Source organism: Uranotaenia lowii, chromosome 2 (assembly GCF_029784155.1).
Source record: "Uranotaenia lowii strain MFRU-FL chromosome 2, ASM2978415v1, whole genome shotgun sequence".
NCBI classification, from domain to species: Eukaryota; Metazoa; Arthropoda; class Insecta; order Diptera; family Culicidae; genus Uranotaenia; species Uranotaenia lowii.
In genome coordinates, this window is record NC_073692.1 from 217,843,864 (window position 1) to 217,870,014 (window position 26,151).

A 26,151-nucleotide genomic window follows, 5' to 3' on the forward strand; every position below is an offset into this window, starting at 1 on the left:
TTGAATATTGACAGCTTCTGAGGAAATCTACAGTTGACACATTTTGAATAATTCGAGTACTGCCTCCGTACGGTAGTCATCTAAGCCCTATGCGGTTAGCTTGATGTGGTTTTTCTGTTTTGTTATTGTTATTGTTGTTCAGGTGGGATGGGCAGTTTGTTTATCGCACTTTTTTTCCCCGCACACTGGCGCTACTGCTGCTGCTGCTATGACGACGTATTGGTTATCTGTGAGTGAGGCATTTTATCGTTTTTCGTTATCATTCGTATGACGCCGCCAATTCCGACAGTCAACATCACATGAGCAGCCGTTCAGTTAGTTGTACGGACAATAATGGTTTATTTTTAAAATTTTTTACTGCAGTTGATGCTCACTCCTGCTCCCATCATGCAGCCTCAAGCCTCTAGGGTCGAGACGAGACATTAGTCTGTGCAATCCGTGATTGACCGTATCATTTGCGTGTAATTAGTTTCATCTGCTCTTACTGCATCTCGTAATTACCCCGAGGGCTCGTCAAGTCGTGTGTCGGTTCGATGTTAAATGTTGAATAAATTAAAAACAAACTCATTTGTGCTTTTTTTCTCTATCTTTCTCTCTTTATCTGTCTCATTCCAGATTCATCTCACGGGCCAGACTGTTGCAGCAAATCTATCCATCGATCAACAAGTGATTAAATTTATCAAGTTATAAAACACGATAATGAAACTGATTTGCCATAAACGTACTAGGAGAAAATAACGAGCGCCATTAAGCCAATTTTCTCAGTGAAGTTTCGATACGATGTGATATTCTAATTGTGATCAAATAGTGATTGTAATTTTAGAATTAACTCAAACACAAGTACTTAATTGATGACCGTTCGGGCTGTGATGAAGTTCCTAGTGTGTTGAAGAATCAACAGAAAAAAAACGTTACTGCTTTTCAAGGTCGTCCGTTTGCGACACCTGAAACCTACTGAAAATGTGTCGATGCTGTCAAAGGTGAGAAACTATTTTAATTCAGTTCAGAACTCAGATTCAGATCCCAGATTTCAAACTAAAATTTCTAATTAGGATTTCAGATTCAAATTCCAGATTCAGACTCACACTTTAAACTTTTAATTTTTAGATTCCATATTCAGATTGCGATTTTAGGATTGAAAATTCAGGTTCCGAAATCAAATTAAAAATTTATAATTTTTAAAATTGACAATGTGAAAAATAAATTGACGTTAATGTTCAGGTTCAAATACAGACTAAGAATTTATAAGGCTTTAAATTTTTTTTTCTTTTTCTTTCTTTCTCAACATCTTGTAGCTGCTGGGAAGACTTCTATTGGAGTTGCATTGAAGAAAGGTTTTGCTATGACGAAACAATTGGTAAGCATATGTTATATTGAATTTGAAGTTATTTGTTTGAAAAGCATAATGGTTCAAATTGCACCAAAACGAGAGTCTGTTTTGCTAATAAAGCAGATTTTCTACCCGATTTTCATTTCAGAGAGATAATGTGTCCTTTACAATTGAAGAATAATTTATTTATTTATTTTTTTGGTGTTCCGTCTCACGACATAACCTGATGAACAAAATTCCTCCAATTCACTCGGTCCATGGCAACCGTTCTCCAACTTCTCGGGCATATCACATTCGCCAGATCACGCTTCACTTGTCTTGTTCCTACCGGATTCGTAGAGAACACCTGTTTTGCAGCACAGTCGTCCGGCATTCTTGCAACATGTCCTGCCCAGCGTATCCGTCCAGCCTTCACCACCTCCTTTGCCTCCACACTCCGTTCACCTGCACGCCGCCAAAGATGGTTCTTAACACTCGTCGCTCGAATACTCCGAGTGTACTCCTTGAGTAATATCCATGTCTCGTGCCCGTAGAGAACAACTGGTCTAATGAGCGTCATATACAGGTTACACTTCGTGCGAGGGCTAAGTCTTCTCGACCGCAGTTGCTTGTGGAGTCCATAGGAGGCACTGTAACCGTCTGTTACAAATTTTTGTGTGGCTCCGCCACAAAATCCAGTAATCCCTGTCCTTTATGGAAAAACAAACAAAAATCGCTCAATCAAGAAAAGGTTAACCTCACCCTTACCATCTGTCACCGCACACAGTCACTCTCCTCTCTGGGCTTTCCATGGGCGTCGTGTTTAACCAGGGCCGTCACGGGGAAGTGTTATCACCCGGAGAGCGACACACCCGCGTTGTAATATAGTTTGTCGTTCTATGTGTGTCGGTCAAAGTAATGTTAGCTTTTTCACATTCCGATTTTGAAAAATTCCTTCTTTCTGTCTGTGACCGTTTTGGAGAACGGAAGTGCGCGTCGTGTGTAGTATGTTTTTAGTTGTTAAATTTAATGGTGTAAAGCAGGGGTTTTCAGATCATGCTCCGCGGAGCACTTGGTGCTCCGCGAAGCTTTTGAAAGTGCTCCGCGACGTACGTAACGAAAATCATAAACCACCTTTGAAAAACTCTTAATATTTTTTTATCGTTTCATTTCCATCGAAACATGAGAAAAAAAAATCACAGGGCAGATAGTATGAACGAAAAATTTTTTTTACTTTGTTTTTACTGGCGGCTGAATCCCTGTAGGGAAGTTGGCAAAGAAAGGAGGATTGTCAAAATGAACTGGTTTGATCGAACAACGTTGTGTTGAAGGACTGAGTGTTCAATACATTCAATGAGAAGGCTGTTCTTGAGCCGTACTTGGCGAGCTACCGATTGGAAAAGCTGGAGAAGTGCATACTGTTGCTGGAAACTTAATCAAACCTTGTATTCAAGAACTCGTCCGTATCATGGTTTATAATAAAACAGTAGAATTGGTAAATTCATTTCCCATGACTGACAACACGGTTTCTCGGCGAATTTGTGACATGGTTGAAGATGTTGAAAGCGATTGAGAACTTCCAAATTCGACATGCAGCTTGACGAATCCACAGATGTAGCAGGACTAGCAATTCTGATGATATTTGTTCGCTATCAAGGTTCTGAATGTTTCGAAGAAGATTTGTTCCTTTGCAAACCGTTGCCGACTTCCACGTCGGAGGCTGAAATTTTCAAGCTAAATAATTGATGATTATGTTACAGACAACAATATTCCATGGGGAAATTGCATTGATGTAAGTATGGACGGTGCGAAAGCTATAGTTGGGAAAACTTCTGGAGTCGTTGTCAAGATCAAAGAAAAGATCAAAAGTTGCTGTAGTAGTCACAGGCGCGGTCCTATGGGGACCCAAAGCGGCAAAAAACCGTTACAAAACATTCGCAACATTGGATTTTATATAAAAACTAAGAACTTTTCTTAGTAGGTGTACATTCGAATTTTCAAATTTTTCCACTCCGTGGGGGTGTTTTTTTTAATAAAAGAATTTATTTATCAATTAATAGCTTAAAATTGAAAATAAAATCAGTCCGCCAAACTAAAACATTTGTAACTTTCGATTCTCTGGAACGAATTTCAGCAAATAACTTTTGTTGAGGTACTTATTCCGTTGAATTTAAATTTGCTGACCATAAGTTTGCCGGCCATAAGTTTGGGATCACCCCCTCAAAAACAAAAACACCTTTTCTGCTAAAATTCTTTTGTTTCTCAATCGATTTTTACAAAATTTATTGTTTTGGAAAGCTTGTAACGTGACTCAAGAATAATTTTCAGACAATATTCAGCTACAATTATTGAATTTAAAGTTATTCGAAATCTAAGAAAAAAACCGAAAAAACAAGCTCGAAAAAAATTCTCATGAAGCCTGAGAAAGCTGAATTTGGAAGCTATATGTTTCACATATGAAAAAAAAGTTATTTTTTAAGATCATTACCACAAAAAATGTGAAAAAGTGATGTAAAAAACGTACTTTTTAATGAGTCAATCTCCAAAGCTGTTCCAATCACAGTAGGAATTTTATGAAAGTGAATTGGAAAATGGACGTTATTTGTGACATTTTGACATCTTTAGATTTATAAAACATGAAACACAGAGATTTTGACGACTATTCAAATTTAGCAGTATTTAGGAATTTTTATCAATCTGCATTTTCTAAGACTATTCTTACATTCTTACGTTCAGCTTTGCACTGGATTTTGAGTATGTTAACAAAAAAATTAGCAATAAAACTATATGAACAAGAAATGAAATTTCATTTCGGTTCTAGTGCTGTAATTATATTGGCAGTGCAATGCGTGACAAAAATATGATAATTGTCAAATCACATCTAATACTACATTACCATATCTTAGTTTATTTTTCATTGGAAGCTCCGATTTTTACAGAATGCATCTCAATTTGAGATTCTCAAATGCCCACATTTTTTCTGAATTAAAGATATCGAAACTGTCTAACAATTGAAATTAAAAAGATACATTTTAATTTCAGAATTTTTTTAGAAATAATTTCTTATTTTGGGACGTTTTTGAAAAAAAAATTAGCTTTGATTGTATTTTCCTCGACGTAGCAAAAATGATCGATTTTGATTTATAAATATAAAACGAATCTCCATAATTTGAACTCTATTTGGTAATTTTTCAGATATTGAGAATTTTACGTTTAAAAAAGAAATAAAATTGTTAGATAATTGTAGATTTAATTTGTCGGCCTAGCGGTGAAAAGTGATGTCCTTTTTAGAAGGGACATCAAAAGATTGTTAGATAAATATATGGAAAATGGCCAAACATATTTAATTTGAAAATGTATTTTCTCGAATAAGTTTCTTTTTTTTATGTATTTATGTATCTTCCTTTCCAAGGCTTATTTGCTGTGAAATTCTACGTCTTTCATAAGCTTTTATGCACTTATACTACCCCTTTGGCTCGAAGAACCTCATACATTTTGAGCCGTTATCACAATCAAACAATTTTAAAAATGATCAATAAATTTTATAAAAAAAAACCAATCTTTAATTTAAAACTTTCAAAATTAAGTTAATTAAGTAAGAAATGGTGAAGATTGAATTGTTCTGAGACCAAATTATGTTTAAAATTATAAAAATAGATTTCAATTGTGGGGATTATATGGCAAAAAACTACATTAAAAATACTACAATGCTGCATTTCAGGATTCACACCAATTATATCGCCAAAACTGTTTCTTGCTCATCTACATAATAATATTTTAAATTTTGAGTAGAAATCCAGCTTAATAATTTAGGTGAAAAAATCCACTCTGAATCTGAGAGTTATTTCAATTGCAATTGATTATGAATTTTCAATGAAATATTGAAATAGTATGAACTTTTAAAAATAAACTCTTTATTCAATATGTTTTTATTTAATTCAAACTTTTATAAAAAAAAAATATTGAGAGCATGAAGAAATCATACGACTTTTCACTTTTTTCATAAATAATTTGTTGCAAATTGGTTACTTTATCTTTGCATTCAGTTCCAACAAAATTAAAAATCTAGTTTGAGAGCTTGAATTTCAAGGAAAAACAAATAAATATAAATTTCCACAAGCTTCATATCTAAGAATATGATTTTGATGATCTTATTTGAACATTAAATTTATTTTTAAAAATTGAAGAATTTGAACAACAATTTAAAATAATTCGATACTTCAGCAAAATACTTCAGAAAAAAAAATCAGTTTTAATTCATAGTAATTTTTAACAAATGCTTCTCTCAAATAAATTGTTTTGGATCGATGCAAAATGAGAATCATTAATGCTTTGGTGAGAGTCTTATCCTGATATGAAGATTCCCAATAAAAATATTGTGGATAACTTATGGATTTTTTTTACATTTTCTTCTACGAACATGTGTGCTAAGTTTTCATTTGGGAAATGACATTTATATCGGGAAATTCTTTAAAGAATTCTCAAAGTTATAATTTTTAAACTGCCAAATGTATAAACTACGAAAATTATTTTTTTATCGACACTTTTACGCAGTGAACATCTAAGATTCGCAGATTGTTTTGTAAAAGGATATCGAAATAAGTGTATTGAGGAAATTTGTTAAAAATTCTCACTATTGTTCATTTATTTCAAATTTTTTAAATTACAAACCTACAAGTATACAAACCTACAAAATACAAGTCTTATTTGCAACTATAAATAAGCCCCCCCTCCTCCTCCATCATTCACTCTGTTTCTCAAAAGAAACATTTTTTCGCCAGATATTTACGGTTCTTCTTATTGATTGATTTTCGAAAGTTTGGAAAATCACCCCCCCCCCCCCCCCCCCCCCCCAAGAGCCAACTCTAGGACCGCCCCTGAGTAGTCATTATATCCTTCATCGACATGCACTCGCCATGAAGAAACTATCATCATGTTTGAAGGAAGTCTTGGACGAACGCATAAAAATAATCAACTTTATTAAGGCTCGACCGAAAAATTCAGGGTTATTCAAGGCGTTGTGCGAAGAGATGGTTAGTCAACATTCCACGCTACTACTTCATACCGAAGATCGCTGGCTATCCCGTAGAAAAACGTTGTCTCGCCTGTTCGAATTAAGAATGACTTCAGTCATTCCTTCAGGTAAAGGAATAACAATCTTCGATTAAAACGGCAAAATCATGACTATCAGGAGAAAAATCAAATTTTGGGCAGAATCACTCAAAAACCTGGACAGCTTTCCGAATTTAAGAAGCATTCAATCAGAAATAACCTTGGAGTGATCATCCGAAAATTCCCAAGAATTATGACAATCACATCACTTTTCGTTGATAAATTTATTTTTGTATTCCTTGGTGTAAACTTAAACTAACAGGCCCACGTGTCTAATGAAGTCATTCACAATTACAATTACAATGTTTTGACGCATGATTTGTTGAACAGCTTCTAGCAAAATTCCCCGAAGAATATCATAAAATAATAAAAAGATCGAAGCCTTTAAATGCGTGGAACAGCCTATTTTTACGTCAAAGAAAGCATAATCATGAACATCTCATGAATATGAATGCTGGATAGATATGACATCGGATTCAAAACTTCAGGAAAGATTCGTATTCAAAAAGTCGTTGGAGGAGTATTGGTGTCAACTGAAAAATAAATTTTAAATTTTGTCCGATAAAGCAAAACTTATTCTTCTACTGTTTTCCATAACTTATCTATGTGAGTCTGGATTTTCCACATATAGCACAACGAAGACAAAGTACCGATCCCGACTAAACGCGGAACCAGACGTCAGGCTACAACTGACACAAATTTAAGCAAACTTGTTACAGCTTGAAAAATCGAAGAAAGCGTTTTTGTTCTATTGAAATCATTAACTTTTGATTTATTGATTTTATTGATTACGATGACAGGATGTGCCTTATTCGAACTATAAGTACTATCAAGATTTCAAAACTCGGGTTTCATTCTTTCAAAAATGTAGGTGCTCCGCCAAAACTTTTGGTTTTAAAAAGTGCTCCGCCGAGCAAATGATCTGAAAACCCCTGGTGTAAAGTGTTTAAAAATTCATTCACTATATACAGATTAAAAGTAAAGCCTTTGCAAACAAACACGTTAAGAAAAAACAAGAAAACTGTGGTAAACTTATCGATAATAGTACGGTTAGTAAGAAAAGCTAAAATATTGCGCAACATGTTAAAACTTAACTTATTTTCAAATAGCTAAAACAAACTGTTAAAATTACACACAACATCCAGTGTAACGACACATTCTACAAGAAAAACAACATAAAAAGGTTAATTCTAAAGGTTAAAAATAAGAAACATTTTGTAACCCACGTGTATATTAGTACGACGTCATGTGTATTATAACCTCTTTGGCAGGTCCAAGAGGGCCTTTTTTGTTTTGCTCTATTCTTTTTCCGTTGGCCATACAACACACGGCACAACAACATCGAGAATCCAGACAGAAAGAACCGATCAGCTCGCTAAAACCCCAATCCACACGGTATCAACATTGGACGGCAGAAAACGAGGTTAGCAACTACACCCATCCGCTGCTCGCGCGCTCTTCCGGGACGCCGGAATGGAGCCTGTGAGGATTTGGCCGATTTCCATTTAACACGAGGGGCAACCAGAAGAAATTCAACGGTTCCTGTGCATCGGGTTCCGAAGCATAGCATAATGACCAGCCAAACAATCATTAACCACACAAGTGACGAATGCAAAACCGCAAGTATGCCTTTATGTGACGTCTGTAGGGAAAATTAGTTAAAAATAAACCCAAAAATGTAATCCTATCAATTCCGACAATTATATTTGTTTAGTGGAGTAGTTCTAGACTCTTTACACTAATTTTGTCCGTGTTACGTTCTGGGCTGAAAGGTCCCCACCCCAAAGCTTTGCTCCAAATCAATCCACTTCAGAATCAATAACTTTGCCTTTTTGATTATATGTATCCATTTGACCCGGGTGGTGACATGAGAGGTACCCACCCATGAACGACCCTGGTTATCGCGATTCCTTTAGGATTTCCCTCTAGTGAGTTCCTCCGGAGGAAAGTTCTGTGAAAACGACCCTGAGATCCCTCTGTTTACCTTTCCCAAAAATTCCCACCCACTGAGATAACTCCGTGTTACAGCACGACTTCCGCTTTTAACTCGCCGCCGGATTTCACGGCTGGTGTCATTGTCTGCGAGATAGACAAAGTCGACTATTTCCAGCTCGTCGCCGTCGATCATGACCTTGTTCTGGAATCGGATCCGCAGGCCAGCATATACTTGGTCTCGGAAGTATTAATCATGAGCCCAATATTTCCTGCTTTGCGTTTCAGTTTGCGATAGATCTCCTCCACCACCGCAGATGATCTGCCGTCTATATCAATGTCATCGGCAAAGTAGATCAGTAGGACAAGTAGTTAGGCAAAGTAGTTAGGCGGCGGATTCGGGACAACACTTTGTAGCCAGCATTGAGGACTGTGGTTGCTCGGTAGTTCTCACAGTACAATTTGTCGTCCTTCTTGTAGATGGGGCATATTACCCACTCCTTCCACTCCTCCGGTAGCTGTTCTGTGTCTTACATACCGGCAATCAACCGGTGGAGGTAGGTCAACTTTCCCGGGCCCATTTTGATAAGTTCAGCTGCTATGCCGTCCTTCCCAGCCGTTTTGTTTCTATTCAGCTGACGAATGGCTTCTTTAACTGCACTCATTGTTAGGACTAGTTAGGAGTGGCTCCTATTCGTCGTTGGCTACGCCGGCGTTGTAGCTTCTCCCACCGTTCAGGTGTTCATCGAAGTGCTGCTTCCACTTTTTTATCACCTCACGATTGTCCTTCAGAATGTCTCCGTCCTTGTCCCGGCACATTTGCGTTGAGTTTCTGATAAAACGATTTTTAAGAGAGGTTAACCACCGTTAATTATGTTTTGTAAATTATTTTTCGGCATATCGGTGAAATGTATATTCTTGGAGAAAGAATATCAGAAATGAAATTGATGGAGATGGATAGAAAAGTGAGAAGAAAATTTACAGATGTTGAAAAGAGCGAAAGAGCATTTTTGCGAGGAAAACTTATTAACGTACACCATACTTTACCCCGCAACATTTCATTATTTAGGAGAAGTATACCGGGATAGAGGTGGCACTACCTTAACCTATACAATGAAATCTGGTTGGTCCGAAGTCTACATGTGGTGAACACGTATACTCCGGACGGGCCGATCAGATTTCATTGTATAGGTTAAGGTAGTGCCACCTCTATCCCGGTATACTTCTCCTAAATAATGAAATGTTGCGAGGTAAAGTATGGTGTACGTTAATAAGTTTTCCTCGCAAAAATGCTCTTTCGCTCTTTTCAACATCTGTAAATTTTCTTCTCACTTTTCTATCCATCTTCATCAATTTCATTTCTGTTATTCTTTCTCCAAGAATATACATTTCACCGATATGCCGAAAAATAATTTACAAAATTTCTGATAAAACTTTCGTGTTTCTTTGGAACGATGCAGCTGCTCCAGCTCCTCGAGCTCCACCTTCTCCAGGCGGCCATTTTTCTCCTGTAAAATTCGGACTAGCTGCCTCTTTCGCTGTCGGTGATTTTACACAATTCGACGGGTGCCTCATTGCACTACTGCCGCCCGCGCGGCATTCTCTTTGTCCATCACCCTCCTACATTCCTCGTCGAACCAGTCGTTCCGTCGAGTTCGTTACGCATTACCGATGACGTTCTCCGCAACACTGTTGATGGCTGTCTTGATGGTATCCCAACAGTCCTCGAGAAGGGCTTCGTCAAGTTCGCCTTCTGCCGGCAGCGCTGTTTCGAGCGATTGCGCTTAGTCTGCCGCAACCTCAGTGCTTCAGTCGTGTGATATTTGACCGAGCCGGGAGTCGGTTTCGTATGTCGTTTCCTACGGAGAGTTTTGGGCTCATCTTCACCATCACCAGATAGTGGTCTGACTCGATGTTGACGCCTCCACAGGATCTGACGTCGATGATGTGCCGAGAAGTGCCGGCTGTCTATCAAAGCGTGGACGATCTGTGATTGCATTTGGTACGGTGATCTCCAGGTGTACTTGTGTGCGAGGTAGGATTGGCCGATCTTGAATCGATCTTTGCGAGAACGATCTTTTGAACTCAAATTTTCGATTTTTTGGATCGATTTTTAACCTTGGAAAAATCGATGAAATCGGTTTATTTTCGATCTTTTGAGGTTTATTTTATTTATTCCGGAGATTTTGAGATTCAGTTAAGTGCAGAAATTGGATACATACACCATCCTGAAGACTGCTTTCCATTATTGGTGCCAGTATGCAATTAAAATAATCGAGACCGACTTAAAAAATCGTTTTTCACCTCTATACTCTTAAGGAAAACCTGAGCTTTTATCGAATTCTCAATCAAGTAATCGAATGTTCCATAGAACGGTAACTTTAAAGTAACTCAGCTTTAAATTAAGCATCAATATATCAATCAGCGGTCGGAGAACTTTTCAGGTCATTACTCCCAAATATTTTTGTGTAAGTTGATATTACTCCATGTTCATATGTTTATCAGCTATCTAATGCTCAAACATTCTTCTTTATGCATTAAAAAGCTGAAGTTTAGAGCTTTGTTCTGCATAAAAAATAATTTTCTAAATATTTTATCAAAAAATTCTTCGACCGGGATGAAAAGCTTATTTAATTTTTATTTCCTGTCAATAAAACGCCACAATTTATTCACAGAACAAAAAACTTGGTGGGGAAATGCTAATTTGGCGTTATTCCATTGGAAAAATTGATGATTTTTGGAAGGAAGCTTTTTTAAGACCTTTTGTCAATTTGAATTTTTTCTTACTTTTTCAAAATAGGGCTGGGCCATTCATCAAGTTGAAAAATCAGAAGAACAGGACATGTTCACTAGGTTGAATCGATTTTGGGATGAATTTTTTAAATTCTAAGTTTTGGCTTTCACATGACACATGACACAGCTTCTAGGTTTGTTAAAAAAAAATAATATTTTGTTCTGAAAAACATGATTTTTCTATTAACTCTGGAACTGAGCCATCTTACTGTTCCAGTACCAATTTACAAATTCTATAAAGAAAATTTTCTGCTGAACAACTTTTTCGAAGATAGTAAAATATAAAAATTAATTTAAAAAACTTGTCAAAGACCGTTACTTAGTATCTCTTCAGTTTACCGAGTTAAAACTTATTGAATGGAGGTAAGTCTTCTGGCATTGAAGGTAGAAATTCGAAAATGACCCAAAATTCAGTCTACCAAAGAGAAGGATTAGAAATTTCTAGACCGAAAAATGTGTACAAACGTAACGTGTACAATTGGGTGCAGTTTGACAGGATCCAAAATCTTGAATCCAAATCAGGTGGAAGATATTGTCTTTGGCCTTCGGTTTTTTGATATGGCTTTTCCAAGAATTGTAAAACCATTGTTTCAGTTCTAAAAAATAAGAACAGATTTATAAAAGAGCCAATTAAAAATAAATAAATACTTTTCACTCCCAAAGGATTTTTTTACCCCTAAAAATTTCACTTTTACCCCATTTGGGGTTATTTACCCTGGTTCCCCGACAGCTGTACTATAGCATTCAATTCAACAAATAAAATAAAATAAAACGAATAAAGTTCTCATCGAAACTTTTGAGTTTCACAGACGAGCTTTTAAATGAGACCATAATAAAAAAGTATTTTTGGAAGAATTAAGCGTTATTTTATATCTACATTTGAGTTATTGCATTTCTCAAATTTTTATTTTTTTATTGCTTCTACTTATAATGAAAATTATATTGCTTGTTCAGACTTATAATGGATTTTCTAAACTCTTCCTAAAGAAGAAGAAACACTACCGCAAACGTCAAACATGGAAACTGAACTTTGAAATTGCAAAAAATCTTCAGAACATTGTATTCGGTTTTTAACCCAGACAAACATCATGTGTCATAATCAATAATGATATTTCAGCAACATTTCAACCCATTTAAAATGAATAATTAAACCTCACATGGCTTCAAATTTTAATTCAAATTAAGCAAGCCATGGAATACACAACATTTGCACAAATGCGATGAAATTCAATGACATTCTGTCGCTGTGAATACAATTAGCATTGTGTATGGCTCTATTTGAATGAGAGCGCAAACGGTTTGAGTAAAATCGGTCCGGATTGAAATATTTTGTACAAACAACCCTCTGTGGTATGGAGTATGGTGTTATTTGTACAAAATCCAGGCTATTTACTCAGCCCCGGCCGGGGTGGAGGGGATTTTTGTTGTGCTGTTGCTGTTTTCGCCAGCAATCGTTTGTGTTCGCTCGAAATAAAGGGTGATACGGTCAAAATTTGGTTAAGAGAAAACGCGTGTAAATCCGTGAAATCGTTTATTTAAAAAATCAAATTAAATTTCTTTTTCAAGTTTAATTAGTATAAAATTCAGGAAAAATATTCAATTAGGCTTCCGCTTTTCCACATCCGAATTGCCGGGCCTTACGCTTAACCCCTGCCATCAGATTTTGTACAGCCACCTTGTCCACCTTCTTCGCCGCAGAAAGCCTGTTTGCCTTGAACTGCTGCTCGTCCTTAGCAGTTTTTTTGGTCTTCTTTAGGTTTCGCTTGACAATAGCCCAGTATTTATCAATTGGGCGGAGCTCTGGCGTGTTGGGAGGGTTCTTGTCCTTGGGAACCACCTGCACGTTGTTGGCGGCGTACCACTCCATGGCCTTTTTAGCGTAATGGCAAGATGCCAAATCCGGCCAAAACAGTACGGAACAACCGTGTTTCTTCAGGAAAGGCAGCAGACGTTTATTCAAACACTCTTTCACGTAAATTTCTTGGTTGACAGTCCCAGAAGCTATAAAAATGCTGCTTTTCAAGCCTCAGGTACAGATGGCTTGCCAAACCAGATATTTCTTCGCAAACTTTGACAGTTTCATGTGCTTGAAAATATCTGCTACCTTTCCCCTTTCTTTTGCCGTATAAAACTCCTGTCCCGGAAGCTGCTTTTACTCGGCTTTGACGTAGGTTTCGTCGTCCATTACCACGCAGTCAAATTTCGTCAGCATCGTCGTGTACAGCCTCCGGGATCGCGCTTTGGCCGTCGTATTTTGTTTATCATCGCAATTTGGAGTCCCTACCATTTTGTAAGTCGATAGTCCGGCTCGTTTTTTGGCTCGATGCACGGTTGAAGACGATACACCCAGCTTATTTGCGGCATCTCGGAGAGAGAGGGTAGGGTTTCGCTTGAAACTACCGGCAACTCTCTTTGTCGTCTCAACGGCTTCCGGTATTAGATTGCTCCCCGATCCAGACTTCCTGGCTGTCGACAAACGTTCCCCAAACACTTTAATTGCATTTGTAACGGTTGATTAGGCAATTTTTAGCGATTTTGTCAGTTTTGCGTGTGAGTAGCTCGGATTTTCGCGATGCGCGAGCAAAATTTTGATACGCTGCTCTTTTTCCTTGGACGGCATATTGACAACTGAAGAGGGAATTCCAAAATCAAAATAGGAGCAACATTCTACATACACACACTCTTTCAAAATGAAGGGTGTTCAGGTTTTTTAAATGCAAAATTGGAAGAAATACGTCAAGTTGATATTGACCAAATTTTGACCGTATCACCCTTTATGTTTGTATCGTGTGTGGGCGAGCATAGAAGCAAACAATCGTCGTGAAATCATCGATTTTGCACAAGCCATTTGTGTAGTCTATGACCCGCTTTACGTTTTGATTGGAACATTGTTTACTTAAAGCACTTAAACTTGGTTTTAAAAGAATGCAGAGTAAATTCCGAACTGTTTAACTCCGTATTTTTATACATAAAATCAAAGGATTCATACATTTAAAAAGGCTGTTTTTTTTTTCTTTCAAACTCTATACCTTTTTGAAAATTGTCGTTTTCAGAACAAATAGTCGAAAACTTATGCCAGAGTTGAGTTTTGATAATAATGTTGAAAAGGAAATCATTCAACAACTTCTTTTAAGTTAATTTTGCCAGTTTCTCTAAGTTGCTGATTTATTTCTTGTTTGAGTTGTTTTTGCTTGTTTCATCTTATTTAATCTTATCGTATCCTGTTTGGAATTGATTTATCTTTTTAACGAACTGATTCCAACTGGTTTTATCTGTTTCAGTTTGTTTAAACTCTTTTATCTTGTTTTTTTTTCTTCTTTTTTTTCTTATACCTAATATTTTGTTTTTTCCTTGTTTTACCTTGTTCTATCTCGTTTTGATTTGTGTGTATGTAACTTACTTTTGTGTAGTTCTATTAGATTTCTCTTGTTTTATCTACCTCTTTTTCTTATTTTTTTCACCTTATTTCTTTTCTTTTATTTATTTTTTAATCTTTTTTTATCTTTTTAAATCATATTTTGTTTTGTTTCATCTTGTTTAATCTTTATGTTTAATTTTTTTTAATATTGTTGTACTTTAAATTATGATGCAATATTACAGGGTGGCCAGCGAAACGGGGAAACCGGGAAAAACCGGGAATTGAAAATAGCACCGGGTTTGACATAGATGTTAATTGTATTTTTTTTTTTTTTTGATAAAAATACGACATGGGACAACTTTATGCGTGTTTCCATTCTTCATTGTTCGCTTTTCCACCGAATGTTAGAAATTAAAGCACGATCGTTCGAAACTTTAATTTCAGAATCCAAATATTGGATTCAGAATTGATATAGAAAAATTTGATATGAAATTTAGGCTAATATGATATTTCAAATTTAGATTCTGAATACAGATTTGATTCAGAACTTAGATAAAGAAGATGGAATTAAGTCTGTGTTAAGACTTTAATCATGCATTCAGAAGTTCTACGGAAAATGCAGATGAATTTTTTGAAGATTCTGGTATCAGTTTGATATTTTAAGTTTTGAAATCGAACTCAAAAACCAATTTGAAAATGTAAAAATATAACTAAGCAGTACACAGTAGATACTATGAATTTAGAAATAATTATTCAAATATCATTCGAAATTATATATCCATATTCAGAATTCTAAGTTTAAATCTTAGGGTAGGAATTCAAAATTTAAACTCAAAGTTCGAATTGCCAATAAAATTTTGAAACTAATATCGACATTTATGGATCAGAATTTCAATACTAAGTTGGTATTTCAGAATTTGAGTTAAACTTTTCAAGTCCGACTTTAAAAGTGAAATACATTAACAGCACAAAATAACCTCGTTCATTTAGCTGAATATTCTCATTTTTCTGAATTAATCATAAAAATTAAATTTGTTTGAAATTTGGTTTATTCTGGCGATTTTCATAAGTTTCATTTTTGAGATTGAGAACCCCTTTTCAAATACACATTTATAATTTTATAACTTCCCAAGTGAAATCAAATTATAGCATAAAAATTTTACCAGGTTTTGAATAAAATATAGTAAAGTTCTACATGAGAATTCTAAAAAAAAAACTATCATCTGTATCTTCGAATATTTAGCAAAATATATCATTTTCCAGCCCTTTTGGTGTTCCAGCTTTCATTTTAAGACATGAATATGGGCTATACGTTCCTGACAAAATATTTGCATTTCATATATCGCTTAATTATTTCCACGAAAAAATCTAACCTTAAATGTCTCGGGGGATATATTTTCCTCACGATAAATTTAAATATTTAAGAAACCTTTGAAACCAAAACTGTTTTATTGACAAATAGAAGTTTCGGTTCTGATTAGTTGAACGAACTTTGAAATCTCTGAGATCCAGAGATCCAGAAGGTCAACTTAGATTTATCACATGATATCATAATGTGGTTTCAAAATGATGCAATGCTGTACTTCAAGATTCCAAGATGACGTCCAAAAAATTCAAATTATAAAAATCAAGAATCTTCCGTTAAAAAAACAGTTGTCAAAGTTGGAAAAACTTTTTGTCAAAGACAAGGCAAGGTGACAATTTTCGTTGAATAAATGGAATACTGGAATTATTTTCTTACCCTTTTACATTTCAACATTTATAGTATAAATTTTAAACGCTTCATTATCGGTACGAAATCCAATAAGTCTCAACGCAAATTTTGCAGATGTGAATAACTTTCGAGTTAAAAAATTGATTCACTAAAAATTTTTATACACTTTCACTTACAAATATAATGAAATGTCTATTTGTTCGGTCAATAAATCTTGTAAAAGGTATTAAGCAGTTTATTCTAAAACCGTGAAAAATATGAAATCGCTCAAGGGAAAACTGGGAAATTGAAAATGGAAACTTGCTGGTCACACTGATACTAACTTAAAATATTTTCTCATAAATTCAAATATTTTTTCTGAAATTGCTCAACCTTTTAGAGAACAGATTTGTAATCCACATGCAAACTTGTTTTGTCAATCAACATGGTTAGTATCGTTCTAAAGCTGTTGAATTTTTACCATCTGCATAATTTGAACTTCACCAATTCAAACTCGTTGCAGTACAAATAGACATAGTTCCCGCATGGTTCCAGGTACCTGTGTGACGTATTTACGTACCTCAACGCACTTGCATTTCCCGACCGAAGATCTATGTAGGTTCCTATCTGTTTGTGTCGAGATTCCAATCAATATAATTGGACCGATAATTAATTTCACCCTGTTTGGAAGTGATTTTTTTTTCGAAATTTCGGTTCGCCCGTCTACTGTCAACCCTTTGTGCAAGTGCATTGCAGAGGCAGATTCCGAATTATAGGTATGGCACCACCACGTATGTCATGTGTGCAGTGTTGTAGGTGTTATGTTTGATGTGCAATTTATGCGGGGTGTCTATGTTTGCATTTGCAGAATCAGCTCCCCCGACCGACACGGATGACAAATTCATTTTACGAAAGCCCATCCCTGGATGATACAGTTTCCATTTCACAATAATCTACAGCTCCTACCATGAATGGCGGCCTTGGCGTTGCGTAGGTGGATCTTTCAAAATCAACCGACCATCCCATCCATGTGCAGTGGGACCAGAACCGGGGTGCGATTTGATATGATTTTGCTTGATCTACTGGAATGGAAGTGTGATTTCGAGTGTCACCATCATCCATCCATCGTATGCACATTTCAAATATGAATGACGACGGATGGCCGCGGGAAAATGTCCGCGTCCTCCCGTATCCTCTATTGGCCGTTCGGAAAAGCGATTTTGCACCCAACCAATTAGGCCGGACGTGGAGATTTCAAAAGCGGATTTGCGCTTTGGCAGCAGAAAATTTGTTTTGTTTAGAAATAATGAATTCGCAACAAACGAGAACGCGTGCTCTCGTTTTGGGGAACCGTTTTATGTTCCATGCAATCCTAACTGGTTGTTATCGCCTTTCTGTTTTTTTTTTCAAAATAATTTAGATGTTTGATCACAGGAATATGTTGTTCTAAATGGATTTTTTTTGCCTTCTAGCCAATTATGACCCGGATGAGGATGAATATGTCATCCGCAAAAAGGCTGCAAATGGGTTCTACAATTCGGAGGAATCCATGGAGAACAACAACGCCCCCATTTGCCGGCAGCCGGCCAGCGTGGCCCGGAATATGTCAATGAGGTATGTACCCGGGTATCCTGCTATGAATCTTTGTTTGTTTCCATTTAATTGCCAATAACGGTAGCGCGGTAGCGCATGGATTTCCCAAAAAAAAAAAACAAATGCCTAAAGCTTTACTGCGAAAGCTTTCAATTTATTTTTAGATTTAGAAAACGTTTTTGGAATCTCACTTAACTGTGCATTGTCCGTATATTCCTAAGGACTTTTTGGGCCTAGTACAAGGTCTCATGCTAAATTTCGGCCAGATCGGATCACGGGAAGGGTCGCTCAACGAGCCTAAAGATTGTATAAGATTTTGGGACATTTTGTTCGGGAGGAACATGAAAATGCAGTTTTTCATGAATAACATTGGTCCCCTTCGGCCGATTGCTTTTTAAAACGGTTTTTCCTAAAGTCTAAACTATGACAAATATATCATCCCAAGACTGCACTTCTATTCGACTTATGATAAAAAAGTTATTAGACTTCAAAAATGGGTTAACTTTTTTCAGGGTAATATTCATTACTGTTAATGCTGCGTCTAAATGTTCAAAGCAGTGTCTCTCAATAATAGTGATAAATATCACCCTTTAAAAAGATAACTATTTTTTTAAGTTAAATAACTTTTTATCTAAACTCGAATCGAAATGCAGTCTTGGAATGAAATATTTGTCATAATTTAGACTTTAAGAAAAATCGTTTTCAAAAGAAATCGGTCGAAGGGGACCAAAGTTATTCATGAAAAACTGCATTTTCATGTTCCTCCGGAACAAAATGCCCTAAAATCTCATACAAACTTTAGGCTCGTTGAGCGACCCCTTCCCGTGATCCGATCTGGCCTAAATTTGGCATGAGACCTTTTAGTAGGCCTAGGATCAATTTGAGCCTGCAGCGTATAACTTTTTAAAATGTCGGGTCATTTAAGGGGACTCTATTGTCCATTCATTCAGATCTTTTGTCTTACGGCAATTGGTCTCATATACAGATTTCATCATATATCTGAGAAACCTGGAAACCATAAAAAGATTAGAAAATAAATTCGGTATATCAAATATGGCATAAAGTAGATCCACGTAGGAATTTTGAAGCATTAAAGCTCATAACCACATTGGGTGAAGAATGACAGAACGTTATATTAGTTTAAAATCTTAGAATTAGATACGCTTATTACAGGATGGGCAAACAAAAATCAGTTACCTATGAGCTGGAATGAATGATTCATAATTAATTCACAACTACAAGATTCAGGAGATTTGAGTTTACAATGATCAGAAAATGTTCTACCCAGGATTCTACAATGAGGACTTATACACGATTTTATAATGACAAAGTTTGCATTTTGCCTATCCACAAAAGGATTTTTAAGCATTAAAGCTTTTTTTCTCATTATATTGGAAAAAATGACTTTTTTAAACTTATTTTGTTAAATTCAGACATACACTAAAGAAATGTACTCGGGCAAAGAGGGACATTTACACACTAAGTGTAAGGCAAATATAGCTATTAGTACCTCTAAATCATAGCTTAACCATACCGGATATTCAGAACACAAAGTCTTGTTTCTATTTCGGTCACTGTAAAGCATAGTTAATCTTAAATCTGGACGCACTGTATATTATACCACAGCGCTCGTAGTGGTCGGATTTGGAATATTTTTTTTTCTTTCAAACACCTCTTGAACCACATGGACAGTATGCAAAGAGTTGTCAGTAGAATATTATGGCCAGAAAGACGAATAAACCATAAAAAATGATAGATTGTGAAAGTTTTTCATGCAAAATTGGTTCCTATTTCTCGATTAGTTATCGAAGTATAAAAAAAATTGTATGAGCGACCCTCTTCCCACATTTTATCGTTCCACTGAATGGAGGGAGAGATGTTAAACCATCGAAAAAACTTTTTCTTGTGCTCGAATACCCTCTCATGAAAAATTTGGTTTCCTTTAATTTATTAGTTGTCGAGTTATGCTATAAAATTAGCATCGGAGACCTTTTTCCCACTTATCACCTACCTGGAAGGAGGGGATCAAGATCAAACATTCCATGTATTCAAATACACCCCCAATGCCAAATTCTGTTCCAATTGCTCAATTGTATGATTGTTCCCATGTCATATTTGGTTTCATTTGTTAGATAATTTCTGGGTTTATGCAAAACAATCGTATGTGAGCTCCCGTCTTCCCTAAATGTATCCCCAATTGAAGAAAAAAGAAGTCTAAAATAAGCAAATAACCATTTAACGTATCCAAATGCTTTCCCATGCCAAAATTGTTTTCATTTGTTCGATTAGTCCTCGAGTTACGTAAAAAATTGTAAAGGAGCCCCCCCTCTCCTCTTCTTCCTATCACCCCACGGGGAGGAGGTGGTAGTACCAAATATTAGATGATTAGACCAAGTGGAACGTGATCTGGAAAATGTGGGATGTCCGAGAAATTGGAGAACGCTTGCAAATGGAGCGGGTGAATTTTAGGAATTATGCTCGTCTAGTTTTGTCTTGAGCAGGGGCGGTCCTAGAGCTGGCTCTTGGGGGGGGGGGGGGGGTGATTTTCCAAATATCAAAAATCAGTCAATAACGTAAATATATGCGAAAAAACCGTTCATTTGGAGAGTGCGAGTGGGGGTAAGGGGGGGGGGGGGTTGTGTGCAGTTTCAAATGAGACTTTAATATTTTCTGTATACCAGACCCGTGCGATGGACACGTCCATGGGTGAGGGGTTTCGAATTTCAAATTTTGTTAGAAATTATAACAATACCAAAAAAAGGACAATAAATAAGCAAATTGAATTCTAAAACCATAATCAAACATCACCATCACACAAACTCGAAAAAAAGATACTGATACGAATCAAAATAAATCAGAATCAAAATTTCAAATCAAGTTTATTTCCGGTTAGTCATTAATAAATCATTCGAAATGTTGATTCTTTTCCTGAACAAAAAATCAAGCAAGTATTTTCAAAACAGTGCACAGAAGAAGAATAGATCAAATATAACACAAAGTTTGTGAGAAATTAAACTCGAATTCTTACCAAAATCAGATCAGGTCAGAATAATTGATAACAATGTAAATTCTCAATCATATTAATTTACATTTCTTTCCTTCAATTTCAATTGTAGTTTTGGTTGAAAAGTTCCTTTGTAATGTCTTCCATTTGAAATAATATTCAATCATAATTTGAAATTCTCTGAAGATCAAAATGGATATATTTTCCTCATCGATAATTCACGATGAGGAAAATATATCCATTTTGAACTTCAGAGAATTTATTCGAAATTAGCAGATGATTAATTTAAAAATGAAAATAATTAATTCTATCAAGTTATTAAGTTATCAAAGATAAAATCCCTAATTTATATTATAATTCTACCAGTAATTATTATAATAGGCAAGGAAAGTTAATTTTAGATTGTGGTCGCAGTTATAAATTTATGGATTTAAAATACAACAATAATTCATCATCACTGAGTACGAAGTACAAATTGGGAAATGGAAGAGTTCTTGAATGATCAAACACGAAACTGTTCCCTTTTATTTATTTATTTATTTATTCATTTATTTATTTATTTGTTTATTTGTTTATCCATGAGGAATGAATTGATGACATGTGATTAAAAAGATTCTTAGAAAATTTTACTCTCTCATTTTCGACATCCATACATTTCTAACTTTCTATTTGCAAGAGTTTTCATAATGTTGAATTGTTCTTAGTTATTTTCTTTTAATTTCCATCGATAAGGTCGATAATTAAAATTAACAAACAATATCACGGTGATTAACTCTTTATAAATTTTAATATATTATGAAGATGAAAAAGATTAGTTTTTAACATTTGGAATGTTTTTTTCTAATAAAAACGTCTTACCAAAATAATGCAAGATAGAATTTTGGTGTTTAATTTTTGATGATTGATTTAATGGATTTTGGTGCCCTGAACTCGAATCTTCAACTAGATTTTGTTTATCACCTTTCGTTTTGGTGAAATGCAGTTTATGTGGAGTTTTAAAAACAATCAGTTTTGAGTGAAATCAATCATTGATAACTGATGAACTTACAAGTTAACATAAAAAAACTGATTCTGAACTATTTATTATACTTTATTCAATTAAGGAATACTACTTTGAAACAGATTGAGCACCTCTGACTCTCAGTGTGTGCTGCACGGCTAACTATTACCCAAAACACAAACACTCAAAACCCAAATCGGTAGCAATTATAATTATTTACTAATACGACATTTTAAAAACCTACGCTAGCTTAACATTATTACTCACGGGCCCGTTCCTACCATAACATCAAAACAATAACAACAATCATATCACAGCTGCTTGGACGGCACAGGGGTATCACAGCTTCCTTTCTTCTTATCACAGTCGTATCTGAAGAACTGGCAACCCTGCCAGGCTGCACTGCTTCGACGGGCGTACCACAGCTGCCCGGAGCACTTCCGCCTACTTCCGGCTGGCTCTCGCAACGTCCGCAGCTTGATTTCGCAAAAACGGGACTCGCAAAACCGAGATGGCGAAAATCGAGTCCCGAAAAGCGATTTTCTCAGCTCCCAAAAACGACCTGCCGATTGTTAATTTTGGCTTTACATAAACTCCTTTTTCGCACAGTAATTTGGCTACTCACCCGCTAGGGGTCGCTTTCTTCCTGCACCTCCAATTCCCAACGTCGGATGGGTGAATACCAGGGCAGCAGTTCCGTATGTGTTCTGTAAAGGCGAAAGTGTCTAAACACCTTTTGTGGGAGGGGATTTTCAATATGCTTCACTCACCCTACTACCTGGTTTGCGCAGCTTAAAATATTCTTTCGAGCTCTACTTCCTTCTCTCAGCACAACGCTAGCATCAACCTACGATGAGAGGCGAGTTTTTAGATAAGAAACAAAATGAATCCTTACTGCTTTACCGTTGCTTCAGCAGAGGTTGAATCTTGTCAGTGCTGGCTCGGTCGATGCTGCTACGTGTTACCCACAATCAGTTGTCTGGAAGCTGGAGGAATCTAAATTGGTTTATCTGATCCGAATAAAGTGGTCGTGCTGTCTCACCTTTTCACTGAGCAAATCCGGGATATCGTCCTTGATCGGCTTCGGTTCCGGTACACCAATGATAGCAGGCACTTTTTATTCACCGCGATGACGAATCTAACCGCTTAACCGTGTTCTTGTTCTGGTTGCTTGTTGATGATTGTTGTTGATCGTTGCTCTTTGTTTATGTTGTTTTCTCCACGTGCGCGTTTGACGGCTACACTCTTATTTCTATACACTCATTCTTTGGTATGTTTTTCACTCACATGGTAGGACTACACGCTCAAAATAAAATAGCTAGACAAACTTAATTATAATGCTACATACACTACCGCAACGGAAGAATTTTTCATGAATCGGAGACAAACGATTCATGAAAAATTCAAAAACCTCTATACCTAGGCAACGATCAGAGACATCGGTCTGGCCACCCTAAGGCAACCACGAAACTACGCAAGCCACAGCAATGCTTGCCAGATCGAAACTTAAAGGCCCAAATCAAAATACTACTCCAGCGACTTCTGGAAGACTTGACCGAACGCCAACGAGTCTTGGCAAATCGTCTCTGACCGTTCCTATACCAGCTTCTAAATTCTCGCCTCCGCTACGGTTACGAACACAACACAGTAGCTTAACTTAAAACATTTGCTCAAAAACACAAAACATTGAACAAATTAAAAAATTAAAAAAGAGGTTAAAACTATGGTGATAAAAAAGGAGGGAAAAGCAGCAAATCCATGGAAAGGGAGAATTTAGTTCCCTGATCGCCAAGAGCCCGAATGAAGGTTTTACCGCGCCTCCAGATCGCGTTGCTTTTGAATGGAGGGTTTTCTTGACGACCCCGTTTATGCCACTTCCCCTGAAATTAGGACAAGTTCAGCATGTGGTTCAAACTCTGGATTCACCTCGTATGTAGTGACACCATTCCAGATTAGTACGGTTTGTCGTTTTGTTCCAAGACTGTATTTTGGTGGAGTATACTCTATTCGTAGCTGGTGTGGCTCATAGATGGTTTAATGGTGCTGTTGTCCAGATGTTGCTTCCGCGGCTCGATTTATCCCGATCGGCAAACGGTCTGTCTGTCCGGATTTTCGTGGAGTGGTCATCCGTTGTTGGCAGTCGTGTTTCTGCATGCATAGCTGGATTTGCTGGTTTGTCACGTTCCAGCAACGGCGTGACAGCGCGAGGCATGTACACGGTCAGTTTCTCTCGCCCTGACTAACGGATCGCGCTCGAGAGAGCTTCTTGCTGGTTTGTCACGTTCCAGTAACGGCGTGTTTGCGTTTAGCATGAACACGGTCAGTTTCTCTCGCCCTGACTAACGGCTAGCCCGCGGGAGGCCTTGCGGGTGTAATGGTGACGTCTTTCGGTGTCGTATTGGAGAACCTGGCCTGGCGTTCCAATACTGTCTCCTTACGAGACTCTCTGCGAACTGCGTCCAGCCCACAGAGTACGATTTTTCTCGTTTCGTGAACGGAAAGCGCCTTGGCGCTGAGGAGTCATTTCCGGGTATTCTTGGTCTGCATGGTCCTGTTTGTGACCTCCATTTACTGAGGAGCCTGTCCAGACGATACCTGCACACTCCGTACTGCTTCAGTATGCGTTGTCCATAGAGAAGAAATTACTGCTGTCGCTCGAGAAGCAGGTTTGCAGCGTGAGTTTCGCACTGTCGCTGCGGACGAGCTCAATCCGCTTGCGAAGTCGTTAACCAAAGCTCTAGTCGGGCATACTGTCACGTTCGGTGAAGTGTGGTGATTGACGCTGTGCGTGTTTGCTGAGTCGATGAAGATCTCTTTGTTGATCACCCTTGGTGATGGACGTAGCTGTATAGTCGTCAAGCGAGGAGGTAGTGAAAGGTGTTGTTGCTCGCTGCGCTTGACGATGGCTCGATTTGTCCCAATCGGCAACGGTGTTTTCGGCGATAACGCAGTCGTTCACAGGCCTAGCCTGTCGTCATAGCTGTGATGATTCGAGAAGATAGCGATGATCCTGCTTATTCCTCGATGGTGGCACGATTTTTCCCGATCGGCTAACGGTGTTTTGAGTGCATTGAGCGTAGTGGTTCACAGACGGTGGTTGGTCTGCGTCATAGCTGGAACATGGCGGTATTGGTAGTTTGCGGCAGAGAGTCGATATGGTAGTAGCGGCCGTCATGAAGTCTACTCCGCACAACTTCTGCGCAAAACTGTAATCCGCGGGGTTCTTGATGTTGTCCTGACAATCCCTTTGACTGCAGCGACGTGGTGTTTGGAGCTGCTGTACTTTCCAGGATTTCCAGCATTCCAATATCCCAAGCGCAATTCAACGCTAATTCGGCGTCAGGAACTTGTTGTTGTAGTCCGATAGGAATGGAGGCGAGGTTTCAATGTGTGTATGCGGGTCCATCAGCCGTCTCAATGTCGTGTTTTGTGTGTGTGTTGTCAGCAACTGCTTACATAGCTTGAATCGACTCTAGTCGGCTTTCATGTCCTTGGCATGATACCGACCCTGCTTTCCTGACTGGACGTCTTCCAATTCGTATAGGTTGGTGCCCAGTATTTTCCTCACGATTGCCGGTACAAACTTGGGATCTAGTTTCCGGTTGATGTGATCTGCCTTCGATGAGAGAGTGAAGTTGCGACGCCATACTAGATCTCCTACATTGAAAGGAGCCGGTTTTTTGTTGAAGTCATACCGCTGTTTCGATTTCAAGTGATTGTTTTTTATTCGTTGTTGGATGAATTCGTGTATGCGCCGAATAGTTGATAAACGCACTTCCTGTGCCACTTTGGGGTCCTTTGGTGTGTTGATGTGTTGCTGCGTATACAGATCCGTATGGAGCAGCAAATCTCTTCCAAAGTTAGCGCAATGCGGACTTATACCAGTGACTTCGTGTTTGGCACTGTTTATAGCTGCCGTAATAGCTGATAGGTTGGCGTCCCAGTCTCGGTGGTCTTCTTCAATTAACGCCCTAATACAAGTTATAAGAACCCTGTTCACTCGTTCGGCGTTGTTCACCATTGGACAGTAGTAAGCTGTAGCCATGTGTGTGATCCGGTGTCTCGCTAAAAGACCTTTAAACGCTGTCGACAGGAATTGCTTACCGTTGTCTGATAGGATTATACGTGGTTTCGAGAATTTCAGAAACACCTCTTTTTCCAGAAAGTCTACCATCTTAACGGAGTCTGCAGCGCGCATGGGATGAACTATAATGTATTTGGTCACCCAGTCTACTATGACCAACATGACTGTGTTTCCCGCCTTCGATCTTGTTAACGGACCAACAAAATCAACCGAGATCAGTTCCCATGGTAATCGTGCCGGTTTCGCTGCTCCCATGGTTGGCATCATCGCCGT

At 37.5% G+C, this 26,151-nt stretch overlaps 1 protein-coding gene and 1 long non-coding RNA gene across 7 annotated transcripts in view; one reads left to right on the top strand and one right to left on the bottom strand.

Moving 5' to 3' along the window:
- LOC129745934 (uncharacterized) overlaps positions 1–26,151 on the top strand; it is a 111,457-nt gene that overhangs the window by 63,488 nt on the left and 21,818 nt on the right. For 3 of the 6 annotated variants that reach the window (XM_055739328.1, XM_055739331.1, XM_055739329.1), the window contains exons 2-4: positions 616–980; positions 1,296–1,357; positions 17,670–17,811. In XM_055739328.1, the coding sequence (XP_055595303.1) occupies positions 961–980; positions 1,296–1,357; positions 17,670–17,811 (224 nt within the window). In that variant the 5' untranslated portion in view covers positions 616–960. Of the gene's footprint in view, positions 1–373; positions 529–615; positions 981–1,295; positions 1,358–17,669; positions 17,812–26,151 lie in introns of those variants that run through there. The other 3 variants (XM_055739333.1, XM_055739332.1, XM_055739330.1) reach the window with 3 other exon arrangements.
- Positions 22,231–25,105, bottom strand: LOC129745935 (uncharacterized). The gene is made up of 4 exons (XR_008737212.1): positions 22,837–25,105; positions 22,698–22,780; positions 22,565–22,641; positions 22,231–22,501 (listed from the first exon to the last, which is right to left on the bottom strand). It is a non-coding gene; the product is annotated as an uncharacterized LOC129745935 (long non-coding RNA).